The following is a 25,724-nucleotide window of genomic DNA, read 5'->3' on the forward strand; positions in this document are numbered from 1 at the left end:
GTAGACAAAAATAATTTCTCACAGGTCAGCTCATTAAGGATGCTACTGAAGTACAGGCAGAAACAGGCTCCCAAGTTACTTTTTCCTTTCCTTTTCTTTTTTTTTTGGGACCTGAACCAAATTTGCTTAATGAGCTTTGGCATGAAAAATGATCTTTCTTTCTTTCTTCCTACTATTGTCTATAAGAATAGAGCTGAGGGAGCAAGGTAGAGTACCTGGCAAACAAATGAGTATGTTCAGAGAGAAATGACCATTAGCAGGGAATTAAAAGTGGCAAAATAGCTCTTCCTATATTCCCCAACACCTACCCCAAGATAAAGCAAATGTCAGGGCACAGTGAGGTTGGGAGGCCAAGTGGCAGGGTCTCTCCTAGGGCAGGCAAGGTCTTGTAGCCACGCATGTCACTGGCTCAGCCAGCAAGCAGGGCAGGCCCCTGGGGTTTTCTTAACTATGCCATTGGTGGGTGAAATAATACCAGCTTTTACAGTTGAGAGTTGCCTCCAGTCGTTCTTTTTTTTTAAACAGACAATTTCATACATTAGTTTTTCTTACCTAATCTTTTTCTGTACTACTTTGCAGGACAAGGAGTCGTACTCTTGGTAGTCCCTATTACATTTACGCTGTCATTATGTCATTTAGTGATTCTGAAGCATTTCACGATTTACCTGGAAGATGTTACATATCTCTGCTGAAACATCAATTTATGGCCTGGACAGTATTACACTAGTATTCTAGTGTTGGAAGGGTTCTGTGAGCTGTGTAACAGACTGTGGATAGTCTGCAATGCCTTCTTTGTTGGCAAAGCTGGCCCACAAAATTCTTGCCTCTCCATCGTACCCTCTGCCCTAGTAAAATCATTCCTGTGTCTGTGCTGCAGTTTAGTCAATTGTGCTCAAGCAGGTTTGTGAGGCTCTGCTGAAAACAAGATCTGGTCTGGTTTAGGTTAAAAAGAGGAGTATTTTTGAAATCTGCATCACTTCAGGGTGTAGTGTAGATCTAGCTATGTGGGTCTACAAATCTTCCCTGACTTGAGCAAATACTTACTGGCTTGGTAAAAACTTAATCCAATTCTGTATGTAATCTGCCCTCACAGGTTTATCCTGTTTAAGGAAGATTTTAAAAAGCACCAAGCTGATAAGACCTTTTTTAAGAAGTAGCAGCTTCGTATTCTGGAAGCAATTTACTGCTGACCAAACTCTTCAGCAGTGACAGCTAGGGAAGATGAATGCATGGTAAAAAAAAGGACTTTTAGAAATTAAGAATAATTAATGTCTTTGCATTTTTAACATATTTCTGAATTTCAAATACTACAGGTTTTCATTTTTTGAAGAACTGAACATTCACTGAATTGCCACTTACAGGTTCTGAGAACAAATCCTTTTATTTCCCTTCCAAACAACGCCAAATTAAACAGTCTTATGTTTGCTCAAAGCAGCATCGGCATTACAGCAGTCTCACTGTTACTCAGTCAGCACTTCAGGTCAGTCTCCCTATTCTGCTAGCCTGCCTGAGCCTGGAAAGGGTCCCACTGCCTGCAGGTACCATGGCAGGAGATGAGCAATATTTAGCACAAGGATAGCTGTTCGGATAACCACCAGACCAAACAAATGCAGGAGCGTGTGGACACATTCTGCGTCAGAAGAACTGCAGATGACGAAGGGAGGATTTCAGTTTTCAAGGTCTAGAAATAGGGTTGCAAATTTGCTGTAGTCCCAGTCAGATAGCTGGATGGAGTCATCCTTCTCCACACAATACCTTCAGGCTATTGGGGGACTTCTGAATTTCTTCTCTATTGGGAAAAGAAGGGGGAAGAATGGCCCAGCTTACAGGTTCTTTTCTTTTTCTCCTGGCTGTTGGTTATTAGCTGTCTTTCACGTGAGAAGGAATAGGCATTTCTAAACTGAGTGAGGAAAGCATATATTCCCAGACAAGAGGACTTTGGCAAAACTAGGGAAGAACTATTGTTTTCCTCTGGACAAATTAAATAGGAATCTCACACTCCACCTTCCCTCCCTAATTTTGATTTTCTAATATATGAATGAGCTTGTGATTAGATGAAATAAATTCACTCTGTCTCTAAAAGGCACTGTAACTATTTAAAACAGCTAAATACAAAATGAACTCATTTACTTGCAATAGTCTGAAAAGATTTTTCCATGGTTCTACTTCAGGACACTATACCATATTAGCTATAAACTTTAGTTTCTCCAGCTGTATTTTCCCCTCACCTTTTAAGAACAAGGCTTTCCAAAATGCTATTAACAAAGGTATCTTGCCGGCTTTTTTAATTAGGTTTTCCTGACTGCCTTTGCAAAGGGGATCAAATGTGTCTCTACAGTGCCATCTAGTGGCAAAATTTGTACGAGGCCCTTGAGCGAGCAGCAGCAGCTGAGCGAGGCATCCAGCCAGCCACTTTCTTTTACACACTGATTAGTGACCGATGCTCAGATTTGTACTTTTTTGGGAGGCCTCCCTGCAGGCGACTTGAAGCAATTTCCAATCCAGGTGAGAGAATATCACTAGCAGTTTGCAGAGGAGATGAGGAAACCACCCATCTTGCTGTGGGAGAAGAAATCCATGCTTCTAGTTCAGTTGCTAAGACAGATTTGCCCTTTGGACACCTAAAAATATTGCCTGTGTAATGAAACCATGAAGGAAGGTTGGTATCTTACAAGAAAGAAGTGTTCTTTAAGCTAGCCTGACACAGAAAGTCAAACTACATGAGAAAACTACATGAGCATAAGGACTATGAATTTGTGAGGGAGTGGTACACTGAGTGCAGAAGAATGTTGTCTCTGTTAGAAGAGGCAATGGGAAGTAGTCAACCAGTGGGATATTTTTAAAAAGACAGGGGGAAAAGATATTAATTAATTAATTAATTAATTTATTTATTTATTTATTTATCTGTTTTCCAAATAACTTCACTTTACTTATATATGTGTTACTGTGCTCTGGTGGGCTCACCACGTTGCAGAAATGCAGCCTACCAGTCATGAAGATATGGATCATCATCTTGTTTGTCATCTGGCAGCATGAGATGTATCCTCTTATTCAGAAGGGGAGAGAGGAGCATACCTATAAACAGCACATGTGGCTGCCCAGCAGCACTGAAGAGTTTAGAATGAATGTAAATATAGGAGCTAGCTTGATTCTTCAGGGAAAACTTCTATGAAAATAAGATACAACTATGAATGCAGTGAGATAGATACCCTAAAACTGTATTCTTTGGGCTCCCTTTTTTGGAGGTGTTAGTCTCAGGCCCTAGAATCAGGTCATTGAAGTTACTGTCCATTTTGGAAAGAAAGCAGGAGAGAGCAGAGTGGGTTTTGTACTACTGATGTTCAATCCATGCTGTCTCACAGGCATTTATGATCTTTTGCCCTACTGTTCTATTAAAACCCCCTTCTCTGCCTTTAGACTTACACTGGGAGTTTACACTGCAGCAACTAGTGCTGGTAGAGGAGACAGAAGCCCACTTCAGTCTTCATACTTGGAAGAAAAAAAAATAAATCATCAGAAACAATTACATCAAACTGGGGATAATTTTATCAAACTTACAAGTTAGCAGAGTATGAAACTCATCAAGCATCGTATGTTCTTTGTGAAACCAAAACAAGCCACACAAATGATCATTTCCATCACAACTGCTAATCAACTGCTATATCTAACTGTATTTTCAAGAAGCTTTGATAGCATATGAAGATATAATTTTACATAATGGAAAAATGCTCATAAATCTTCAGTATCCTTAGAGGTTATGACCATGGCTCTATGCTGATAGGTCATAGAAAAATGGTTATTATGCCCATTAGAATGGCAGTTCACAGACAGGCTGTTCCTTGGCTTTTGCTATTAGAATCCTCAGCAGAAACTCAGACAGATGTATCAAAGTTGCTAGAATTAACTAGCAACTATTAATAACTAGTTGAAAGCTATTAATCACAAATCCCTAAAGCTTTTCTTTTTTAAAAAATATTCTATACATTTCCTGATATATTATGTCTGCAATACAGTGTATATACGTGTGATCTTTTTAAAGTGGTAAGCTTTAATGATAGCTGGGAATTACTTGAGAGAGAAAGGGATCCTTTTTAGCTTTTAAGGGTTCCCCCTCTCCCCTAATTTGGCATGTCTTTGTTTTGAAAACTATATAAAAACTACTCTACTCATGCCTTTTATTGTTTTTCTTGCATCTTCATTTGTAATTTCATCTTGAAACTAAACCAAGGCAGACTACCAATTTTTAAGTACTGATATTTCAGTACTTAAACATCCAGAATTTTAACATTTCTTACACAGCCTTTCATTCACAGGTTTCAACACACTTTTCATAGCCCTATTCCCCCCTGTTTTGCAGGGCAGATGATGGTCAGAAACATCTTCATACAAGGGACAATTTAAAGCAGGTAAGTTAAATTCCTGTTTTCAGCATTCCTAGTAGAGGAGCTTACTCTGGTTCTGCATGGAGACAGACCACACAGGGCGCGAGGAATGATGAATATTCTCCCTGCTGCCTGAGGAGTATTCGGTGAGCCACTGGCATAGCTAAGATTAGCCCAAGACAACTACCTTGAGTCCTAAGTCTGCACTTGATAAGATCTGCATGTAAAGAAAACAGCAGTGCTAGAGTTCTTCCTGCAGAACTGCTCTGCTAAGCCTCCTTGTTCCTAACCAAACACTGTTGTGGTCGTCTGAGTGTGAGAAGTTTTTCGACTGTAGATGGCACTACAAGTTAAATGCAAAGATGTGTCTACCAGCTGTGCAGCTTTTATTCTCCTCAGTTTTATTTTTTTATTTCCCAAACACTCAGAGATCACCTAGAAGTAAGGTAAGACCAGAGGAGGCCTGTCTGGAGGTGATGAAAGGGGAATGGCATGTACCATGCTGTCTCTGCCAACACACTATTTAATGCAGGGCTATCCCATTTTTGGAACTGACACCACCACAACAGTCGTGAGTCTCTGCAGAAATGGGCAGGAGTGGTGATTCCAGTTGCTCCTGGATCATGAAGCTGGAGCAAGACACCTCAGACGTCAGTTCAGCTGGGCCATGACCCCATGTGCGGACAGCACACTGGTAGACTCAGAGAGACAGGCTGTGTCCCATTGTGCCCACTGCTGCGAAGGGCATCCTGACCCTCAGCACTTTGCACTGCACGCAGCTGGTAGGTGGGCGCCCTCTGCCACCCGAGACTGAGCGCAGCAGGACCAACTGGCAGCAGGTGCTCAGTGCAGAGAGATCAGACGCCTTGTTCAGGGGTAGCATGATATAGCACAAATATGTTGATCATGATCTTGCCGCTCCTGTGTCTGACTTCCACAAGCCCAGCAGTATTATCTGCAATGGCTATGGAGTCTGAGATGTGGACTGGAAAGTCCTTATGAGCCCAAGAGAATGTCCTTGATTCTCATGTCTTTCCATCCATCCTCTCCCCACCATAGGAGGCCGATGCTCTGAGGTAGTCTGCAACTTTGCTCCTTCTATTCAGGAAGATCAGGGTGGAAGATGTGCAGGACAGACAGGCCAAAAAATTAGTTTTCTTGCTGCACATATACAACAAACTTCCCAAAGAATAGGAAAACACTTTGTTTAGAATTGTACTCTTCTGCCAAATATTTCACATTGCAACAGATAACATCGACTTCACATGTACTGCAGTTTCTGCTTGTAATGAAGATTATATTCCAGTCACTGAAAGTATCTGTCCTTTTACCCTTTTCCACAAATGATTGTATTTCACTACCTAGGGTATACAGAACAATTTTTATATACATTATGCCCTTTACCACAGGTTTTGAATTTTTTTTTTTTTAAATATGGCAATTCTGTACAAATGTGGGACAATGTGTTCTCATCACATATGACCTTGTATCACTGGTGACAATCCATCCTTTTTAGGTGTCTGAACTATTAAGTAACAGAAAATAAACCTTGGCCTCCCAAGTTCTAAAAAGACAAGTCGAAATTTTATGAGTTAAAGAAGAGACATCAAAGTGACACTACATGGCTACATGGAAGCATTCCCCATCTTTTCAACCTAAATGATTCCATGAAGAACCGGCTTTGCTGCAGCCATGGTTTATTGAGTGAAAGCCCCTGGGTATTCACTGCATGTCCATTTCCTACTTTACCTTCACAGGAGAACTCTCCAGTAGATTGAGCAGACTTCACGGAGTCCACATACTTCATCATCCTCCTTTCCATGCTACTGGATCCTCAAGATTCTCCACACTTCTCTCACACAGTATTGGTATATGGAATTTAGTAACTCTACCTCTCTGAGTAAGAGGATAGACTTTCTTAAAGCCAGATGTACATATTTTTAATAAATTTGGAGCTACTTTACTGGTATAAAAGTTTCCTTTGAATGGTTGGCTGATAAATAAATAGTAGCCTGTTTTGTTGCAAGCCTACCCTGCTAAGATGCATTACACTGAATCTTCCTCCATTAGTTCTGTAATACAAACTTCCTAGTGTTTCATAATCTTTTTTTCAAGTTCATAAAAGAGAAAGATCATAAGGAACTTATTTAGTATCAGCAGAACGTAAGCCTGAGCTGATTAAATTTTTCTTCAGCAGCAAGTACTACTGCCAGTAAGTTATTACTCAAGGCTCCAGAGGACACTGGTAATAATTAGGGCAGCTAATGCACATAAATAGAATGTGGGGGGGGAAATCTGTCACTCAACACTCAGTATACATGAAAAAGAAAAAATTAATTCTTTTTTGTTTAGATATATGCATTGAACTTTTTGATTCCTGGCTGATAAAAGTAATTACTATCATTTTTCAACAATCAGAATCAATTTCAGAAATCTGTTATGAGGAGATTGTTACAGTGATAGCATAAAGTACAAAGTACATTTTTTCCTTACTGTTGCTTGCATCTTCTCCTCTAATTCTTCCATTAGCCTAAGGCTGGTGCAGCAGACAAAGCATAGAGCTTTACCTCAATATTTCTGCAGACTACTCTGGATGGACAGAAAGGATCCATAGGTCATCAGAAAGCTGCCTAATGGGGTAATGTCCTTCCTATAGCCTATATTTATCTCCCCTAACTTTAAATGGCTACACACATCTGGAGCACAGTCAATCTATGACTCTTCAACAGTCAGTGAACTGAGATGCATCCTAAGTCAAAAAATACACTCTGCCAGCTAATTAAGACTCTCAAAATTGATGTTCCTCCTCAAATTCTGAGGATGCTATATCGGTTTTCTTTTTAAGTGCTTCTCTTCCAGTTATTTTTTGAGTCAGAGACACATTTTTTGCCTATAATTACATGTTTATTTGTGATAATTCAAACCTTTTCATCACAGACTGAAAAAAACATATATGAGCAATTCTTAACTGTCAGGCACATACTGTATGCTTCAGGAACTCATAAATCTGGCTGTTGTACTACACAACTGAAAAAGACTCTTCAGTGATTTGTTACTGGCTTCTCATCACCATTGCTTGCAACTTCTTCTGAAAGGCTTAAAATAGTGTATTTTTACGCAAACAATGTCATTTTCCATCAGTAAAAAAACAAACAACAAACCTGAACAACAAAACAAACCCAATAATTTAAAGCAGATGCTCAAGTTGACATGCTTGAGCTGTTTTTTTTTTACGCTACCTTATCACCTCATCTCTGCAAATCAAACTATATTGCCCTGATTCTGTGAATGATATTCATTATTTTGCTGCTTTTGAACAGGCAGCATATGATTGCATGAGTTTCTATTACTGACCTATGTGCTGGAGACAATTAGAAAAGCCTGAACAATAAACAACAGAAGAAGTATTAAGTACCCTATTTTTCCATGAAAATAGCGAAAATCCTGCAGAGGAGATCAAAACTTTTGCATAGAAACTCATTGCTAGAGCCTTTGGTTATTCTATCAAGGTTTTTACTGACCCGTACTCCATCAGGTCCTATTCATGACTGGGTATTATTTTCCAGCTTTCCTGTGGCCCTTGCTGCAGTTTTCCATTCTTTATAGCATTATTTTGCATGAAAGACCCGAAGGGCAGTCAGCTTCTTAGAAAATATTTTTTCTCATACAGAATCTATTCATGTTGTCCTGGGCCTTGTTCTGCTTTAAGCCTCTTGCTGTTTATCTCTCCAAAGGATTCCTGTCCCAGCTATTCACTTGAATGCATTACAACAAAGCACTGTTTATGACTGGCTTCTGCTGTATTTGGGCCTCCTTATCTCCCCAGATGGTCATTACTGTTCTTAGGCCAGCTGGAAGCATACTTGGAGCAAGGCCACCTCTGAGGTAAGTTTATGACTGAAGAAAGAAGTTATCACTAGGAAAATAATGCAGAGACAAATTTCACATAGCACGCAGGGTTAGTTACAATGGTGAATGAGTGCTGGCAAACCGAACATTTATACAGTAAAATACAGAAAACAGATTGCATAATTCACATTAACTGGATCTGATGGCATGGGTGAAAATACTTGAGATCCACCTATATAAACTTCTACTCAATCTTATCCCTATTGATTTGCTGCTGAAGAACACACGTAACCTTTTTCCACTTCAAACGTTTTGTGGTTTAAAAAATAGCTAGGCTATTTGAAAATCTTCTAATGCTTGCACCATGTGGGATAAAACTGTGGGTTTAAAAAAACACAGAATCTGGCCATTGGCATTAACTCTGTCATTAATGTCTTTCCGTGTTTTAGAAAAAATAACGTGTCTTTTTTCTATTACTCTGTGCGCTATGCTAGGTACTGCTTTGTACATTATGTTGGGTACTGCTTTTTTTGGTTCCCAGCTACCCACCCTAAGCCACCCCACCCTAATTCTCTTCCAGATTTAATCTGTAATCTATAGCATTTATTACATCATCCAAGACATTAATTAAAAAGCAGAAATGAACTGAGCCCTCACGGAGTTTACTTGAAACACACATTAAGTGCACCATAGGTAATTATTTTACAAGAGCATTTTTTTTTTCAAATCCTTGCGCACATGTGAAGTTTCCTTATGAGATTGCACCGAGTTTGCGTTAAAGCCCTCACGAAAATCAAGCCGCATCTTATCAATCGGGCCACCTGCTTTGTCAGAGAGAGAAATCACATTATTTCAAAGCAGTCTGCCTCAACGCAACCTTCTCGATACTGCCTCTCATCATTTTACAGAGACCTGCAGGCGGATGATTCGTTTGCTTTCGAGTCCTGCTGGAAAGGCGTGGCCTCGCCAGAAACCCGTCCCCCTCTTTCAGAGCTGGCCACGCCGCTTCTCTCCTGAAGGCGGACAGACAAAGGCACTGGAAACACCACAGCCCCCTCCCCTCCACCTACTCTCTCCCCACTTCAGCCAGCCACTTCCTCACCCCACCGACAGCCACCTCCTCTCTCCCCTTGCAGATCCCGGCACTGCCCTTCAAGACAGGGCCCGCCCACCAGACCTGCCCCTTCGCCCCCAGACCCAGCCTATCAATCAATCCGGGATCAGCCACGAGGGGCGGAGTTGAGGTGGTAGTCTCAGCCAATGGACTTGCGAGGTGCGGCAAAGCCGCTACCAATCGGCGGTTTGCTTCTTTGAGGGTGCGGTGTTTGCTGTGCCTGCTCTCGGCTGTGAGGTGCTGGCACCGGCTGTCGCTGCCGCCGTTGTCACCGTCTCCGCCGCCTGAGGTGTCGCGGTAGCCGCAGCAGCCTGGCCCTGCCTTTGTCCCGGTGTCACTGAGGATGAGCCCCCGCGCTGCTCAGCGCGCGTCCCGCCCTGCCCGCCCGAGTCCATTCATCTAGCGACTGGTGAGGGGCGGGCCGCGACCTGCTGATGTGTCCGGAGAGGGAGCAGGGCTGGGGGGCGTGTGTCAGTATCATGGTTGGCACTGCCGGCTGGGACGGGACAGTACTGCGGCGGTGGGGTACTGTAGCAGAGGGGGGAGCCCCGGGCAGGAGAGCCAGCCGGCCACGTATGATGATGGGAGGGGACCGGCTTCGAGGCGGAAGAAAAGTGGCTTGGCCGCCTGTTCTGATAAGTCTCTTCTGACCCTCGTCACTTCCCGGCTACGTGGACATGTGTAGTAGTAGTCAAAACGGCTACCTTCCCCCCTGCCTGCTCATGGCCTGTGGCTGGTTCTTTGAAACGCTTCAGACCTTCTCCCTGTCGACACTGGCAGCGGCCCTTGCCAGATTTCCTTAGCTGGAGATTCTCGGCAAGCCTGTCGTGTTCTGACTTTGTGGGTGATACTCGTCTGTGGCTTTTGGTAGCAGCTCTCAGTGTTGCTGTCTTTGAGCAGCAGCGTAAGCACTAGAGAGCTGAAATCTGGTAGTTAGCTTAAAAGGATATTTCTGTGCAGTCTTTTGGGGGGCCAACCACCAGACCTCTGAAATCCAGACCTTTTGTTGGTGACATGGTCAGTGCAATTGTCAGCCTTCATGGAAATTCACCACACTTTGTGGTTTATAAAAAATAATCATCAACCAGCAACATCTGATGTGGATATTCATTAGTAATATTGTACCAGAAGTTCACAATTAATTCAGAAAAGTCAGCTTTTCCTAAGAGTTGATATATATACTGGATATAGTTTAAGTGTGGTGAAATCCTAGAATAGATTTGTGGTTCATTGCTCTTGGCTTATCTCACGTTATCTGTTTCAATAAAAATTGTTATTGTGGAAATACCCTTGCTATAATTTTGTCTATACCACTTTCTGTATGTTTTATTTCATTTTTACAGTTATTAAATGTGAGTAGTTGTGCCTATTTCTAGTTATGCCAAGTACAGTATTTCAGTGTGTTTATTTCATACTGTTTATGTATTATGATTCCTAACTAATAAATGTGCTATGATGTGTTGCAGCTGAATTTAGCTACCAGTGGTATTTTGGTGTTTTTTTTGACAGGCGAGTCTGCCTTTAATTGGCAGTGCTTGTTAGTACTGTTAGGGGCAAATGGATTAGAGTTACTGGATCACTGAATGACTCATCCCAGTAAGGATTATGCCATTGTCACTGAATGCGGAAGTTGTAGAAACAGTGGAGAGAACCTCTAAAGGTCACCTGTGCCAGGGGTGTACTTGTGCCAAGTGGTGGCACAGAGGCCCAGGCCCTGTAAATGAAGCAGCTTGTATCTGCCATGGCCCAGGGGACATAGCAGGCATGTGGAACTTGGGAGTTTTTAAAGGCAGGTTGGTTTTCCTCTATAGCTTTACTTCCAGGCAGGTCATATTCACTTAAAACTTGAACAAGTTGCTTGTTGTCTAGCCCATTTTGAGAGCCTCACTAGCATTCAATTTATCATTTGAAAGTTCTTCCTGGCATACAAACTTAACCTCTTATGACAGTTGAACAAATGACTACTTATCCTGCTGTCAGGGGTAAAATGGACAAGAGTTGGACAGGGCTTTGGGTGACATGGTCTAGTGTGAGGTGTCCCTGCCCATGGTAGGAGGGGGGTTGTAACTAGATAATTGTAAGGTCCTTTCTAACCCTAATCATTCTGTGAGACTCTGTAACAGCTGTCTTATTCAAACACACTGTGTTATCTGTAGAAACCACAGCTGAAGGAGAAAATTTTTTCAGTATGTACTCACAGGTTGTTTTGGAAACCTAGTAATTCTGGTTTCTATTTCTAAAGTTTTCTTCTAATGTACTTCTTTTAAACCTTGGTATCTCAACTAGAGGCATCACTCTACCTGATGTGTTTGTGTATTGAAAACAGCAGAACCCTTACTTTCTGTGTCTTGTGTTGCAGTGCTTCTGTAACAAAAAGAATTAGCTATTTAAAAGACTCTATGTGGGAATTTCTGACTGTCAAAATACTCTAAGATGCTGCATAGCTTGCTCTTACCCTTTTTGCATTGTATATTTAGTCACTTCTCCTCCCCCCCTCCCCCAATATATTGTGTATTCAAATAATATTGTTAAAGGGGCTGAAAAGACTAGATTTATGCCCAGACTTAAACAAATGTGCAGGGAATTTCTTAACAGGTTAAGCTATCTGTGGATAACTAATCTTCTGAAGAGAAATCAGTAGTCTAACTGTTCTGTGCTGCTTATAGCTGAAAGCTGTGTATTTATCTAGGAATTCATGTGCGTTTCCTTGAGGATATGTTGCTTAGTGCCAATGCTACTTTTATTATATTACTACCCAGCTTTGATTTGCTAGTCACTTTTGTCAGACTCTAAACTACTACTTTAATATGTACTAGTAAAAGTTGCCTTGAGGTAAGACTCCAGTCAACAGAAAATCCTAGAAAACAGCAATATGATAGCAAATTCCCATGTCTTTTATTTCTAGAAGTTTTAGATTTTTAATTTTTTTTTATTTTTTTTTTTTTAGTTAGCTTACTAATCAAGTACTCTGCATGTTGCCTCCATAAGTTTGTTTTGAATACAGATATTTTCAGGATTTTCATGCTGTTATGGTTACAGGTCTTTTGTGATGTTATGAAACGTGTGAATGGACCAACTTGGAGAATATTATTAATTATGAGCATGCTTGTTTAAAAAACAACCCCCCCTTCCACTCCACCCTGGAAGTCTTTGAGATCTCACTTTACCCTTATAAGGATGGACTCTCTATTTAGCAACTTACTATCAAAAGGAAGAGCAAATGAATTTTGCACCTTTTGGAAAGCTATGTTATTTACCCTGTTATTGGTTTTTTTTTGTTTTTGTTTTTATTTTTTCTTTTTTTTTTTTTTTAAAGGAGGAGTATTAGGATTGACCAGGGAAACTCTAGGCTTCTTTTATGTGGAAAATAGAAACCATTATTTAGTTCCATTTTTAGGAGAGCCAAATACTAGGCAGTTTTTCACCAAGTGCATCCCAGGTGCAACTGGTGTTTAGCAAAAAATCAGTATCACATAAAAAAAATCCAACAGAAAACCAGTGAAAGGAATGAGGTTATGCCAATTTAAAGATCAAGTAAGGTCTTGATAAATGCATTCTTAGTAAAGCAGCCTAGAGCTGGGTTTCAAGGCCATAACACTAATTTGACAATTAGTTATTTTAATGCAGAGGACTTGGAAGATGCAAAACCAGTGATCTGTCTTCAAGTGGCACTGAGCTCTGACTAGCTGAATGTCTTGTTTTCTTTCACTTTGACGCAAGACCATTGTCTCTATTAGGATGAAAACAACTACAACAGCAGCTGCTATCTGCTGCCTTGGAACTGGTATCCACATCCGTATTAAACAGATTTTGCTAGATCCAATAGTGAGTAGAGGCTTTCATCAGGAAGAATTTGTAAGACCACAGATAAGAATTCTAGTATCATGTGTGCATCCCAGTCTGAATGCCAGAAATGTATATTGAAACTGCCAACCTTGTCATAGGGGTTGGTTGCTATCAACCCTTTTTCTCATAGCACTCTTGTATCTTTGATCCAAAAGCATACAACCTCTGTGGAAATAAATTCTAGAAAAAAAGAAAATTGTGAATGTGTTGATGGGAGAATGTGATCCCACAGATGTGGAAATGAGCAGTCTAGTATCTGCCTTTACCCAGTAGCTTGTGATGTCTCTGTGCTGAACATCAGTGTTCTGTTCATCGCAAATATTTGTGCTCAGTATGCTCTGCCTTCACTGGGTTTGTCTTCTGAAAGACATTAATGAAGAAAATACTTAGTAGGAGGTTCTAAAGCTGCCTTGGTTTCATCATCTTCTGGGCTTAATTTTTGTGAGAATTCATATTACCAGAAAACGATTATATATATATTTATCTATTCTGGGAAGCATCTTGGATAACAAAATAGGTAAGCACTAACCCACCAGAAGCCCCATGTAAGCAGCTTTGATATGCAGATATTTCTGGAACTCCACAGTGGGAAACATCTGCCAACTGGGTTCATTTTTCCCAGTGACTGAACAGAATCTTGAGGTTTCACATCTGCCTTTTGCTGTTTGCAGAAGCTGAAATTTACTAACATAATTATCCTTAGTCCTTAAGGTATTTGTTAGCTTAGTCATATGGATGTGCAGCTTTGATTTTAGACTTCTTACAAACAAGTGCCAAATATTTGCCTATTTGTAGTGACTTCTTGAAAGAAACAGATTTTTGAGACAGTAGCAGTAGGTAAAGGGGTGCTTTTTCAGCTTCAGGAGTTCTGCCTCCGTAAGGTCAGATGACCATCTGACACTCTCCTTCTTGTATGTCTGACTGCTGTGGTGCAGTGGTGCTTTGCCTTTCTGAGGACCTCAGACTCCTGAACTCAGTTTCAGGAGGCAAAATACCACACACGCTTTCTTGCTATTTAGGAATTCCTTCCAAGTTGGTTGTAGTCTTTTAAACTTTCCTGAGCTGTGAACTTGTATAATAAGTAGCTCATGTCTTTAAGAGAAAATTCAGAAATCTGCTTGCTGCTGAAATAAAACATCTGTAGGATACTCTGAATACTGCTCCCATTCCTCATTTTTTGGTGACTTTTTTCTATAATGAATATGTTAATTAGGAATCAGTTTTTAATAAGACCTTGAATTCCAAATGATGCCTGTTGTATCATACAAATATTTAAAAGATGATATTTAGCTATATATATGTCTTTTAATAATTACAGCATTAGGAAGACACTGGTATTATGACATGAATAGGATTAGTGCTGAGAAGCCTGCAGAAATACCTAATACGTGCAAATAAAAACAGATACTCAGATGGGTGTCATATTCTGGACATTTAAATTCAATGTGTGAAAAATGCTGGTGCTGTTCCTACTTTGTGCTTATTTTGGGTGCTGATTTGCAGCTGGAACTCCATACAGTAGTAAGCATTTGGACAGCACAGAGGTTTTCACCCAGACATGAGCATCAATTCACAAATTAAAATTTCAAGGTTTCATTTAAAGACCTCCTTTGTATTTAAAAAATAGATCTGATTATTAACCTTTTTCAGATGTTGTAATAACATGATAGTGGGTGTTACTGGCATGCCAGTGTTTATTATGGAGGGGTAAAATCTTGATCTATAGCCTTCTGTCTCGAAACTCAAGGTATATGTATCAATGTACTAATATAGCTTCTAGTGTTGTAATCTTTATATTAAAGAGGGCTGGGTTAGAATGACCTGTAAATAAATAATTCAGCAGAGCCATATTTCACATAGTTGCAGTAAATGTCATCATAATGGAGTGAGTATGAGTTATGCAAGGTTATATTTCTGTCTAGTACCAGACTTTTTATTCTTTTAATGTGTAGTTTGTTGTTCACAGTATTTTATTGTTTAAACTAGAGCTCAGGTGTTTTGAAGAGGTTTCTCTCTGGCCTTTCTGTTCCTTTTTTGGAATGTCGCAAGGTTTTTTTGGAACCAGGCTTTGCTTTCTTGTGAATTGTTTTCTCGTACAATTCAGTGTCTTGAGTAGGTGTGTATCTGCACCAGGGAAGGTATAGCATGAGGCATGGCAGGGCTGCTTCCTGGGGTGGCAGTGCCATTTCATACCAGTTTATCTAACAAATGAGTTTATTTTATGGTTCCCCTGAATAACTTTTCTTTGCCCTTTTTATTTTTACTTTTCTTTCTTTGTAGCACTAATAGCAATGTCTTAATGGTGAATTGTATTTAAGATTTGCTTTATCAGGCATATGTAAAATTAATACTTCTTCCACAGCGTAATTTTATTGCCTAGTGGCATATTGCTGAAACATGACAAATTAGTTTGAGGATAATGGCCCTTCTGACGCTTTTCCAATAGCTGTCCAAATATTTTTTTTAATTTTTTTTTAAATGATTGCTATTTAGAAAGGTGTTTGATGCGCTGGTAATCTAAGTCTGCTGATACTTTGAGTCTGTCCCACTTTGATTCCTTGGAGCAGCAAGTCCCCCCAAGTCCTTCCCCACAGGGCTGCTCTGAATCTCTTCTCTGCCCAACCTGTAGCTATGCCTGGGATTGCTCTGACCCAGGTGTAGGACCTTGCACTTGTCATGGTTAAACTTCGTAAGGTTGGCATCAGCCCCCCTTGCAAGCGTGTCAAGGTCCCTCTGGATGGCATTCCTTTCCTTCAGCGTGTCAGCCGAACCACACAGCTTGGTGTCATGAGGTGTTTAAACAGTCTTAGATTAGAAATGGCTGGGTTGTTTTTTTTTTCATGAAAGTTTAGATTCTGTTACTAGTATTTGCTCTAAACAGATTGCTTTCAACTTGGTGGTCATCTTGATAATTTGTGAAATAGGAGAAGGACTGGTATTTCTGTTTTCTTTTCCAAACAAAATAATCTGTCCCTGGCAGTTGTTTGTAGGTAGAGACATTAACAAAATGCGGTTATACCCTTAGTGCCTGAAAAGCAAGGGAAGGTAAGCTTGACAGGCTTTTTTTAAAGGGGTGGGGACCAAGGAGTGGAGTATGCATATATACAATAACCACTGAGCTGGAAAGATAGCAGGGTGGGGTTTTTGTTTGTTTAGTTGTGTCCTCCCTCTCCTCCCAAGGTTTTGGTAGCATTTTTTAGTTTTATTTATTCAGCTTTCATGGTGGCATTGTCTAGCTTCTTTTGGAATATTTTACTCGCAGATAAAACAACTTTAAATTACAGTTTGCATAGCAAGCAAAAACATCAAGGAGGGTTGACATATGACTGAATAGTAGTTCACCCACTTTTGCAGCTTATACTTGAAAGATTGAAGCGTGATGTTTTTTGGGACCAAGTAGCAGTTGACATTAAGTTAGGCAGTGAATCAGTGATGTATATAGTTCACTTTTTCTGTTTTAGATGGGTTTATCTGTGATTTTTATACTGATGTCTGCACTTTGAGTGCTGTAACCCTTTTAAGTATAACTGCACACGTTTAACAGGCTAGATGACTGCATCTGTCAGGCCTTCTTTAGAGAAAGATGGATATGCTATAGGTAAGTATGCACAGATAAGCAGAAATGCTGTATGCTCCAAACTGTGAATGTATTTTAATGTAGGAGAATTTATATCTTTTCTGCCCTTCTCCTTCTTCCTCCCTTACCCCTTCCAACTTCAGCCTTTGCTTCTTCCCACCTGTTTGAGGAGCTTTAGACATTAGTCCTTCACGAGTGCTGACAGCCTGAATTTATGTCTCCTGTACTGAAGTTGCTTTGCTTCATTCTGTTGCTATCCTTCCTGTCACCATTGCTCTGAGAGTGGTGGAGAGGAGCCTTCGTGGTGATTCTATAGAAGAGACTTGGTAGGGAGATGGGTAGTCATTCAGACCAGGGAAGAGAAACCAGGGAGCAATCGTTTTTTGCAGTGGCTAAGGGAAACTGTGATGGGCTCTCCCTCTTTCTGCGTGTGACAAAGCTTCTGATTGATAGCCAAGGATTTGTTAGTGGATGATTTTTGGATTATGATTTTGAATACAGTTCACATGTATGCTTGAAGATTTATGTAAAAGGAAGGGAGGAGATTTCTGCCCTTGGAGCCTGGGGTAGGGAATGGTCTTTTAAACTGTCTGAATGCCTGAGTATAAGGTTAGATGGTGCAGGGTAGGTCAGTTAACCCTTGCCACATTTCTGGTTTGATAGGCATTTAAATTACGTATCAAATACAGGGGAATTTGTACTATATAATATAAAATGCAGGGAATTTTTTTTTAATTAATCTGTGCTATTTTTCTCTCTTCCAGGTCTCCCTTGCAATTATGGAGTGTTAGAAGAATTAAGGTAGTGTGGAGGGGGAATCCCCCTCTGCACACTTGAGATAGTTGGAATTTTCTATGGACAAGAATATTTGTTATATAAGATGGTGAAATAAGACTTCTAAAAATATATATTTATAAATATTTATTTGGATCAAGTGCCAAACATAGCAGTACAAATATTTCTAATGGCAGCTCAATAAACTGGATTTGCATCCTTGGAATTACAAAATTTTTTAAGGCACTGTGTTGTGTACTGAATTGAGTGCCTTGATAAACTTAAGGGCTGTTCCCCTTAAGGAGAGGAGTAGGTGAAAATGAATTCTCTCATGCCAGAGTGCACTTCAAAATGTCGATCTCTACAGCATGCTTTGGATGTTATTTCTGTAGTAACCAGAGGAAGCGAAGGCCAGATCAAAGCCTTTCTCTCTTCTTACTGCTACAATGCTGCAACTCTAAAGGATGCCTTTGGTAGAAACGCTCTACATCTTGCTTCGTCTTGTGGCAAAAAAGGCGTGCTAGACTGGTTGGCTGAGGTCAAAGGAGTAGATCTCTCAGTGAAAGACAAAGAGTCTGGATGGACAGCTTTGCACAGAAGTATATTTTATGGATACATTGATTGTGTTTTGTCGTTACTGAAGGTGAGTGATTTGCAGCTGTAATTTCCATCACCTACAATTTTTAGATATGTATTGCTTATGTAAAGGGGGGGTTTTAAACTTGACTGGAAGTCTCTTGAGTGTTGTCTTACTGCTGTGTTTAGATCACAGTGTATTGATTTACTTCAACATTAACTCTGTCTTTGTAAAAGATGTCTGCCATTGCCGATGAGAAATCAGTACTGACTAAGGATTGCTGATTAATTGTGGGCTTCCTTGAAGACTGTTTTGTGTAGATGATATTATGGTCAGGATCTGAAAAGTAGAGAGTGATCAGACTAAAGATGCTATAAAAATAGACTCTTCAGTAATTATACCAATTAGTGTTTTTAGAGAACATAAAATAACGCAAGCTTAAATGGAGTTAGAAATGAATCTAACTTTTGAGTGAGAAGCACTTTAAGATATGAAACATTTCATTAAGCAAATCTCCATTTCATTCATATTTTAATGAGGGCTTTTGCTTAGTGCCTCTCATTCCTTTCTTGCAATTGCTGTTTCTTCCCTACTACTTAACAAGTTATATATATTTTTGATTGCTTTTCCTTCTGTTCCTCCTGTCCCAAGTACAGCAAAGTGAAGATTTATATATGGCTGAGATGTCCAGGGTCCTTTTAATCATGTGAGAAAACAAAATATTTGTGGTTTAGGGTTACTTAAAAGCTGACCTTTTAAGGCAGATAATTTTCTATTTTGAGTTCAGCCTTTTTACAGTCATGGCAGCGACTAGCCATTTGTAAACAAAGCTCTCTGCTTTCAACAGGATTTTAAGCAAAATTGTTGTGGATTCAGGTTTTTGTTGTTTTTTTTTAAGGTCTGGTAACTGTTAAGTATGTATTTAATGTGCTGTACCCTTACATAGTGAGGAAGTTTTCATTAAACTTGACAAAAGTATGTGTTTGTACAGGAATTGTTCAGAATTCTGTTCTCTAGAAAACTGGAAACTCTGTATGTGAGGTCTGAAAAAGTAATCAGTCCCCTAATGTGTGTATCTGTATTTTTGATAGTTGCTTACAGGAGGCCTGTACAGCTTTCCCAGGTATATTTTTCTTAGTGCATAAATGAATGACATTTTTCTGATAGCTCTGCTGATATTCTTCTAAGGAGCAGAATGACACTCATGAAGAGTGATCTGCCTCTCAGTTCCTTAACTGAAGTCTCCCTCCTGTACTATGTTATTGTCAGATGCCTCAGTCATTACTTTCATGGTCTTTTGCTGTACTTGTTTCTTTATGTCCATGTCTGTCTTGTTATGGGGAGTCCAGACCTGAACCCAGCACTCCAGCTGCAGCTTGCCAGTGCTGAGTAATGCTGTAGTGTGATGAGTACCTTCTGGCAACACTCACATGTGGCCCTGGATGCTTTCACCCTTCTTAGCTGTGAGGACGCGTTGCTGGCTTGTGGTCAACTGGTTGTCCACCAGGAGTCCCAACTGCTATTCTGCCAAACTGCTTTCTAGCCAGTTGGCCTCCAACTGTATTGGTATGATGGGTTGTTCCTCCCCAGGGCCAGTGTTTGCCTTTCCCATTGTCAAAATAATGAGATTCCTCTCAGCCCATTGCTCCAGCCTGTCAGGGACCCTGTGAATAGCATCACAACCCTCTGGCTTATCAGCCACTCCTTTTGGTCTTGTATCATCATCAGGCTTGCTGAGGGTGCACTCTTTTCTGTCATCCAGGTCATTAGTGACAATGTTGAACTGTACTGGTCCCAGAATCAACCCCAGGGTACTCAGCTAGTGTGGGTGGCATATTTCTGTTGTGGGCTGGAAGCAGTTATGATTTACTCTCAGACTGTACTTAACTACAAGTTTTGCCAATCAGCAATTAGGGCTTGTTTTTAAAAATTCAGACCATGTGGATGCCACTGCAGCCTCTGTTCTGCTTGTAATGACTTGTACAGCTGCCAAAGAGAATATCCAGCTACCTGTTAAATCATAAAAATAAGTCGGTCTTTCTGTCATGCAGTGAATTAATACCAGCACTGTTGCTAGTAGGGTTGGCTTTATAATTTGGAGAATGCATGTTTTTGTTGTTCTGGCTAGTGTTTTTCCAAATGAAGTTATGGGTTAAAATCCCTCCTGCAGCTGTGGCTAGCTGTCCTTCTGTCATGCTTGAATGACTTGTACTCCCTTGATTTTTGTTTTTCATGTGTTTAGCTCTTAATCATGAGATTCTGTAAGGTTTTCCTTTTTTATTAGGTATGAGCTAGTAGGTACAGCTATACATCCCTTAGATTCTGACTGGGGATATCTGCAGTTCTTCCCTTCAGGGGTGTGATTGATGACACTTGACTTCCTTAAAACCATTGTTGGTGTAACAGCATTTTTTTTTTTTTTTATATTAAGAAAACAGTATTCACAGAGAATATCTTTCTCTCTGAGTTCTAAAGGAATGACCTGTTTGCGCTTTGTACTTCCGAAGCTTCCCTGCTGTTCCTGGTCTTATCTGGCCATTTTGTCCTCTAGCTTAGGAGCTGTGAACCACTGTTCCTTGCTTGTTTTCAAAGAATACTTTTTTTCTTTTTAATTTTTATTTTCTCACTTCTTAACTTGCCAAAAAACATGCCGTTATAAGAAAATGGATTGTCTGAAGCCGGTAAATGCATTTTCAGTAAATACTTGTGCTTTCTAGATGGCTTTACTTTATCTTCCTTTGTGTTTTACTGATTAATTCTTATTAATCAGTCAATATTCATAGAATTAAAATCCCAGTTAATAGGATAATACAATATATACATGGTTGAACAGGTTTGCACTGTTTCTGTGGAGTGTTTTGTTTGTTTGTTTTTTCTCTATCAGTCTTGCTTACCATTTAGTTGAATTTGAAGATTGCCTTTTACTAGTACTAAACCTCAGTTGAAGATATGTTTAGCTTCTTAAATGTTTACCTGACTTAATTCAAGGAGTGGAGTTAAAATTAACTTACGTTCTTCTCTTCCTCTCCTTCTCTTTCAGCATGGTGTTAGTCTCTATGTTCAGGATAAAGAAGGCTTATCAGCTCTGGATCTTGTGATGAAAGATAGGCCAGTCCATGTGGTGTTCAAGAAAACTGGTAGGAAATCAAATAGCCTAAACTGTGTTTTACAAAGAGATATATCTCAACAATTAATGTATGTAATGGTGTAGACAATGTTTCCTGTTTCTAATTAGGACTGTGTAAGTTACGAGATACCTGAAGATGCGAGGTCCCTAATATCATAGGACAGCAGGTATAGAATCTTGGCAGTAGACACAGGAGGCACCTGTGTAGCAAAAATGGAGGAGTGATGACTGACTTAAAGGTTTTTAAAAAGGGTGTGTGGGGGGGAGAGAGGTTAAAAAAAAAAGCAAATGATATAATAGGTAACCTAAATTGGTTGTGGAGACTCTATCCTTGGAGATACTCAAAACGGGAGAGAAATGGACCTGGGCAACCTGCTGTAGCTGACCCTAATTGAGAAGAGGTGTTGAACTAGATACCTCCAGAGGTGCCTTTCAACTTCAGTTATTCTGTGTTTTATATATTTTTGTAATATATTTATATATTTAATATATACTGTTTTTTATATATTATTCATATATATTCTGTTATTTACATATTATAATGATAGGACAAGAGGTAATAGCTTTAAACTAGAAGAGAGTAGATTTAGATTAGGTATCAGGAAGAAATTCTTTACTGTGAGGGTATTGAAACACTGGCACAGGTTGCCCAAAGAAATTACGAGTGCTCCACCCCCGGCAGTGTTCAAGGCCAGGCTGGATGGGGCTTTGAGCAACCTGGTCTAGTGTAAGGTGTCCCTGCACATGGCAGGGGGGTTGGAATTATGTGATCTTTAAGGTCCCTTCCAACCCAAAGCATTCTATCGTTTTTCTCCTTTATCTCAATCCAAGTTGTCAGAGAGACTTTCATGTCTTTGCATTTGATAGTTTACATCACTTCTGTGTCTTTTGTGAAAAGAGAGGAAACATGTTCTTTAATCTTCAAAATGCTTTTAGACAAGGTAGCTTGGTATAAATTAGTTATAGTAGTCCTAAATATAATTTCTCCAAACAGAAAATGTAAGAATAACTCTGAGCACACAAGATTTTTCCTTGACAGGAGATTAGTCTTTCCAGTAGTTTTTATTTATTTTCATGCTGTTTTATACTTTTCTACTCCTTCTTTCCTCTTTTCTCCATGTTGTTCAGTCTTATGGTACTGTGAAATTTTGGTTTTTTTTTCAGCTTATTTCCAGTCTAAGTAAATTTGGTTACACTGAAGATTTGGGTATTTTAATTTCAACTTGTGAAATATGTTAAAATTCTTTAATCTTTTTAATAGCGATGAAATGTACATTGATTTGAGCTTTTACTCAGAAAACGGTGTTCAGACATCACTAACTGAGAGATTATTGAAAAAAAAATCTGAAGTGTTATTTTTTGGCTACACCTGTGATTTGAAGGTGTTTATGGCTTTCATACATGACAGCATAAACTTTTTACTAAACTGAAGGAAAGCATGTGTAACCTAAGAAAGTAGTAGTTGTCTTCAGAAAACATAACAAGTAAATCTGCTGCTGAGGAATGTTTGCATTTTCTGCTGCTGGAAAATATATATAAGTAATGTTGATCATTGTATATTATTAAAATATTTTGTCATAGTACCTTCTTATAAGAATAAATATTTTTAAATTTCAGTTCTATGTAAAAAAAAACCAGCTTTGCTCATCAAATTTTAGATAAAACCATCAGGAGCTGCTTGTCAAAGTCACCAGTATTTGCACAATACTGGTAAATTTATAAGCTGCAGAGATAATGTTTTTTCATTGCAGATCCCACAGAAGTCTACACTTGGGGAAACAATATAAATTTTACTTTGGGTCATGGTGGCCAACAGGGTAAACATCATCCTGAACTGGTGGACCTCTTTCCTCGGAATGGCGTGTATATCAAACAGGTATTCTTAATGTGTTAAATAGGCATCTTTCTTGGTGAGCTTGGAGGGGTGCATGGGGGGGGGGGGGGGGGGGGGGGGGGGGGGCAACAAGTATCAAAGGTGTTACCAAGTTTTCAAAGTTTTCATGTTAAAAAAAACAAATGTTGGATCTGTGGGTTCTTTTTGTTTATTTTGGTGTTTTATTCCTCCTCCCATCTCTTTTCCTTTCTTCTTATTTATTTCTCAGCAAGCATTTGCCATTGATTTGGCAAGCAGCTTAAAGCAGCTGAGGAGTACTAGAGTAATATATTCTTGCTGCTCCCCCCACTATCGCCTTCAATTAAATCATGGTTCTCTATTTTGGTGGGGAGAATGTGTAGTACCTTTTTTTTAAATTTTAATAGTAGTATCTTACTTGTATTTTCAGAAACAGATCTTTATTAAAGCTGGACTTCTTCACAAAGTAGTTTTAGCAGGTGTTTTCAGGTTGCCCAGGAAAAATGATCTGTCCTCTACTGCCTCCTTCCCACCTCTTTTTTTGTTCTTTTTCTTTCAGGTGGTACTCTGTAAATTTCATTCCGTGTTCCTTTCCCACAAAGGTCAAGTTTATACTTGTGGACATGGACAAGGAGGACGATTGGGTCATGGTGATGAACAAACATGTCTGGTATGCCATCTCATGAAGTGTAGCATGTAGCATGATGTTTCATTTATTTCAAATAGCAAATCTAAAAAGTGAACTAGAGTTTTTGTGAGTGTACTTTCAAAATGAGTTTGCTGTTGATTTCAAGCAAAACCCCTTGCTCCCCACTAAATAACAAAAAAAACCAAAACCTCTCTAGTACTACTAGTGAAGTGGCAGAGAATAGAAGAACATGCATTTAAATATATTTCAAGATAGCTAGATACTGCGGTCACACTTCTGTATTACGACTGAGTTGTTATAAAGGGTAGCTGATTCCAGACAAGGGCTGGATTCTTAAATAGGTATGTGATATGTCAAGGCTGGCACAAAAGAAACAGCAGTACTGTAGAGCTGTAGTGATATGAAGAGTCATAGTAGGGCTATTATTACTGGATTTGCACAGCTGTAAGTGAAAATTCACCTACTGTTTTATTTTGAACAGTACGTGTTGCGATATGCAATACCAAAATATAAGAAGACTAAGATATGATGACAATACAGTTCTTAGACTTCAGTATCTTATCCTGTGCACGCTTCCTGGTAGTATTCATTTAGTTCGCAGCACAAAGATTTTTTTTAATTTACTATATCAAGTTCTGCCAGAAATTTGATATTATGTTGCTGGGTGTTACAGTGAAGAGTGGAGCCCAATTCTTAACACTTTTATTTTTTAAATTTGAATTTTATGATATTAGAATTTTTTACAAATTGCTGTTTGATATTAGCATGTTACCCAGTTGAATGAGGAGAACTCACAGTAGAGAATGCATGAAGAGTCAAAGATACAGAACTGCTTCCTTATTCTGTGGAAGTTTCTTAGGATTGTCATGTATTCTGAAGGGAGAAATCACTCATGGTAATTTAAAAAGAACAAGAGAGGTAATATTAAATATTTGTCCAGTTGTCCTGAAGATATAATTTCTAGCCGAATTTCAGAGCTGTCATCCTCTCTGACAGCAAAGGATACATTTCAAATGAAAGTCTTAACTGCATTGAATTTGGTAATTATGTTATTGAGTTTGTTGTATAGTCAAATGTGTTTTCATCTGTAGTTCAGTATTTGGTTATGACTTTCTGTTGGTGTTTCTTTAGTTTCATAGATGACCACTGGTTAATATGAAACCAGAGTTATCTGTATATCAATTTTTTTTTTCTTGTTCAGATTCCAAGACTCGTGGAAGGCTTAGCTGGCCATCAGTGCTCCCAGATAGCGGCAGCTAAGGATCATACTGTTGTTTTAACAGAAGATGGATATGTTTACACTTTTGGTTTAAATACTTTCCATCAATTGGGTATTCTTCCTCCTCCTTCTAACTGCAGTGTTCCTAGACAGGTAAAAATAATATCAGTCAAGGCTTAGTTGTTTGGTTCTTTTAACAGAAAGTAAAAGAAAGAGATCGTGGAAATAACTTTTAAACTTTTTCAGGACCATACAGTCCAATTGAATTCAGATAAAATCTTGGTTCTGTGTTACCATCCATCTCTGTCTTAAATACATAACTGTGTCCTGATTGAACATCTTAGTTTGTAACCTGAACTGTACTGAAGTTGGTAGTGCCCAGTCTGATACAAGGTACAATTGCCAAAACCCTTTTCTTTCCCAAATTGTTCTGTAGCTGAAATGACATAAAAGTAATAGATATGTATTACTTGAGATTCATGCTCTTCTTTTGAATCACTGGATGATGAATCTCAGCGTTTGGTGGTTGTATTCTTTGCTGGAAGCACTGTTGATTCTGGATTGGTAACGTTTTGGGAAGAAAAGGTATGGACATCAACAACGTAATTATGTTTCTATGCTCAATCTAATTTTTTTTTTTTTTCTATGTAAGTAAGAGTTACATTACCTTTTATTGAAGGGTGCAGTTCTGCAGTGTGTTTAGGGCATTAGGACTTACAAGCTGACACTTTTTAGCTGATGCTGTTGCAGCATCTGAG

General features: G+C 39.3%; 1 protein-coding gene across 3 annotated transcripts in view; it reads left to right on the top strand.

Annotated features, from left to right (window-relative positions):
- Positions 1–9,570: 9,570 nt before the first annotated feature.
- The window catches only part of IBTK (inhibitor of Bruton tyrosine kinase), a 58,674-nt gene continuing 42,520 nt past the window's right edge, over positions 9,571–25,724 (top strand). For all 3 annotated transcript variants that reach the window (XM_057412535.1, XM_057412537.1, XM_057412536.1), the window contains exons 1-6: positions 9,571–9,754; positions 17,533–18,185; positions 21,160–21,256; positions 22,998–23,122; positions 23,658–23,768; positions 24,949–25,119. In XM_057412535.1, coding sequence (XP_057268518.1) covers positions 17,862–18,185; positions 21,160–21,256; positions 22,998–23,122; positions 23,658–23,768; positions 24,949–25,119 — 828 coding nt within the window. In that variant the 5' untranslated portion in view covers positions 9,571–9,754; positions 17,533–17,861. The remainder of the gene's footprint in view (positions 9,755–17,532; positions 18,186–21,159; positions 21,257–22,997; positions 23,123–23,657; positions 23,769–24,948; positions 25,120–25,724) is intronic.

The sequence above is a fragment of the Pezoporus wallicus genome, unplaced genomic scaffold (genome assembly GCF_028554395.1).
Source record: "Pezoporus wallicus isolate ANWC-B61680 ecotype Strahan unplaced genomic scaffold, APGP_CSIRO_Pwel_v1 contig_4788, whole genome shotgun sequence".
Classification (NCBI taxonomy): domain Eukaryota; kingdom Metazoa; phylum Chordata; class Aves; order Psittaciformes; family Psittacidae; genus Pezoporus; species Pezoporus wallicus.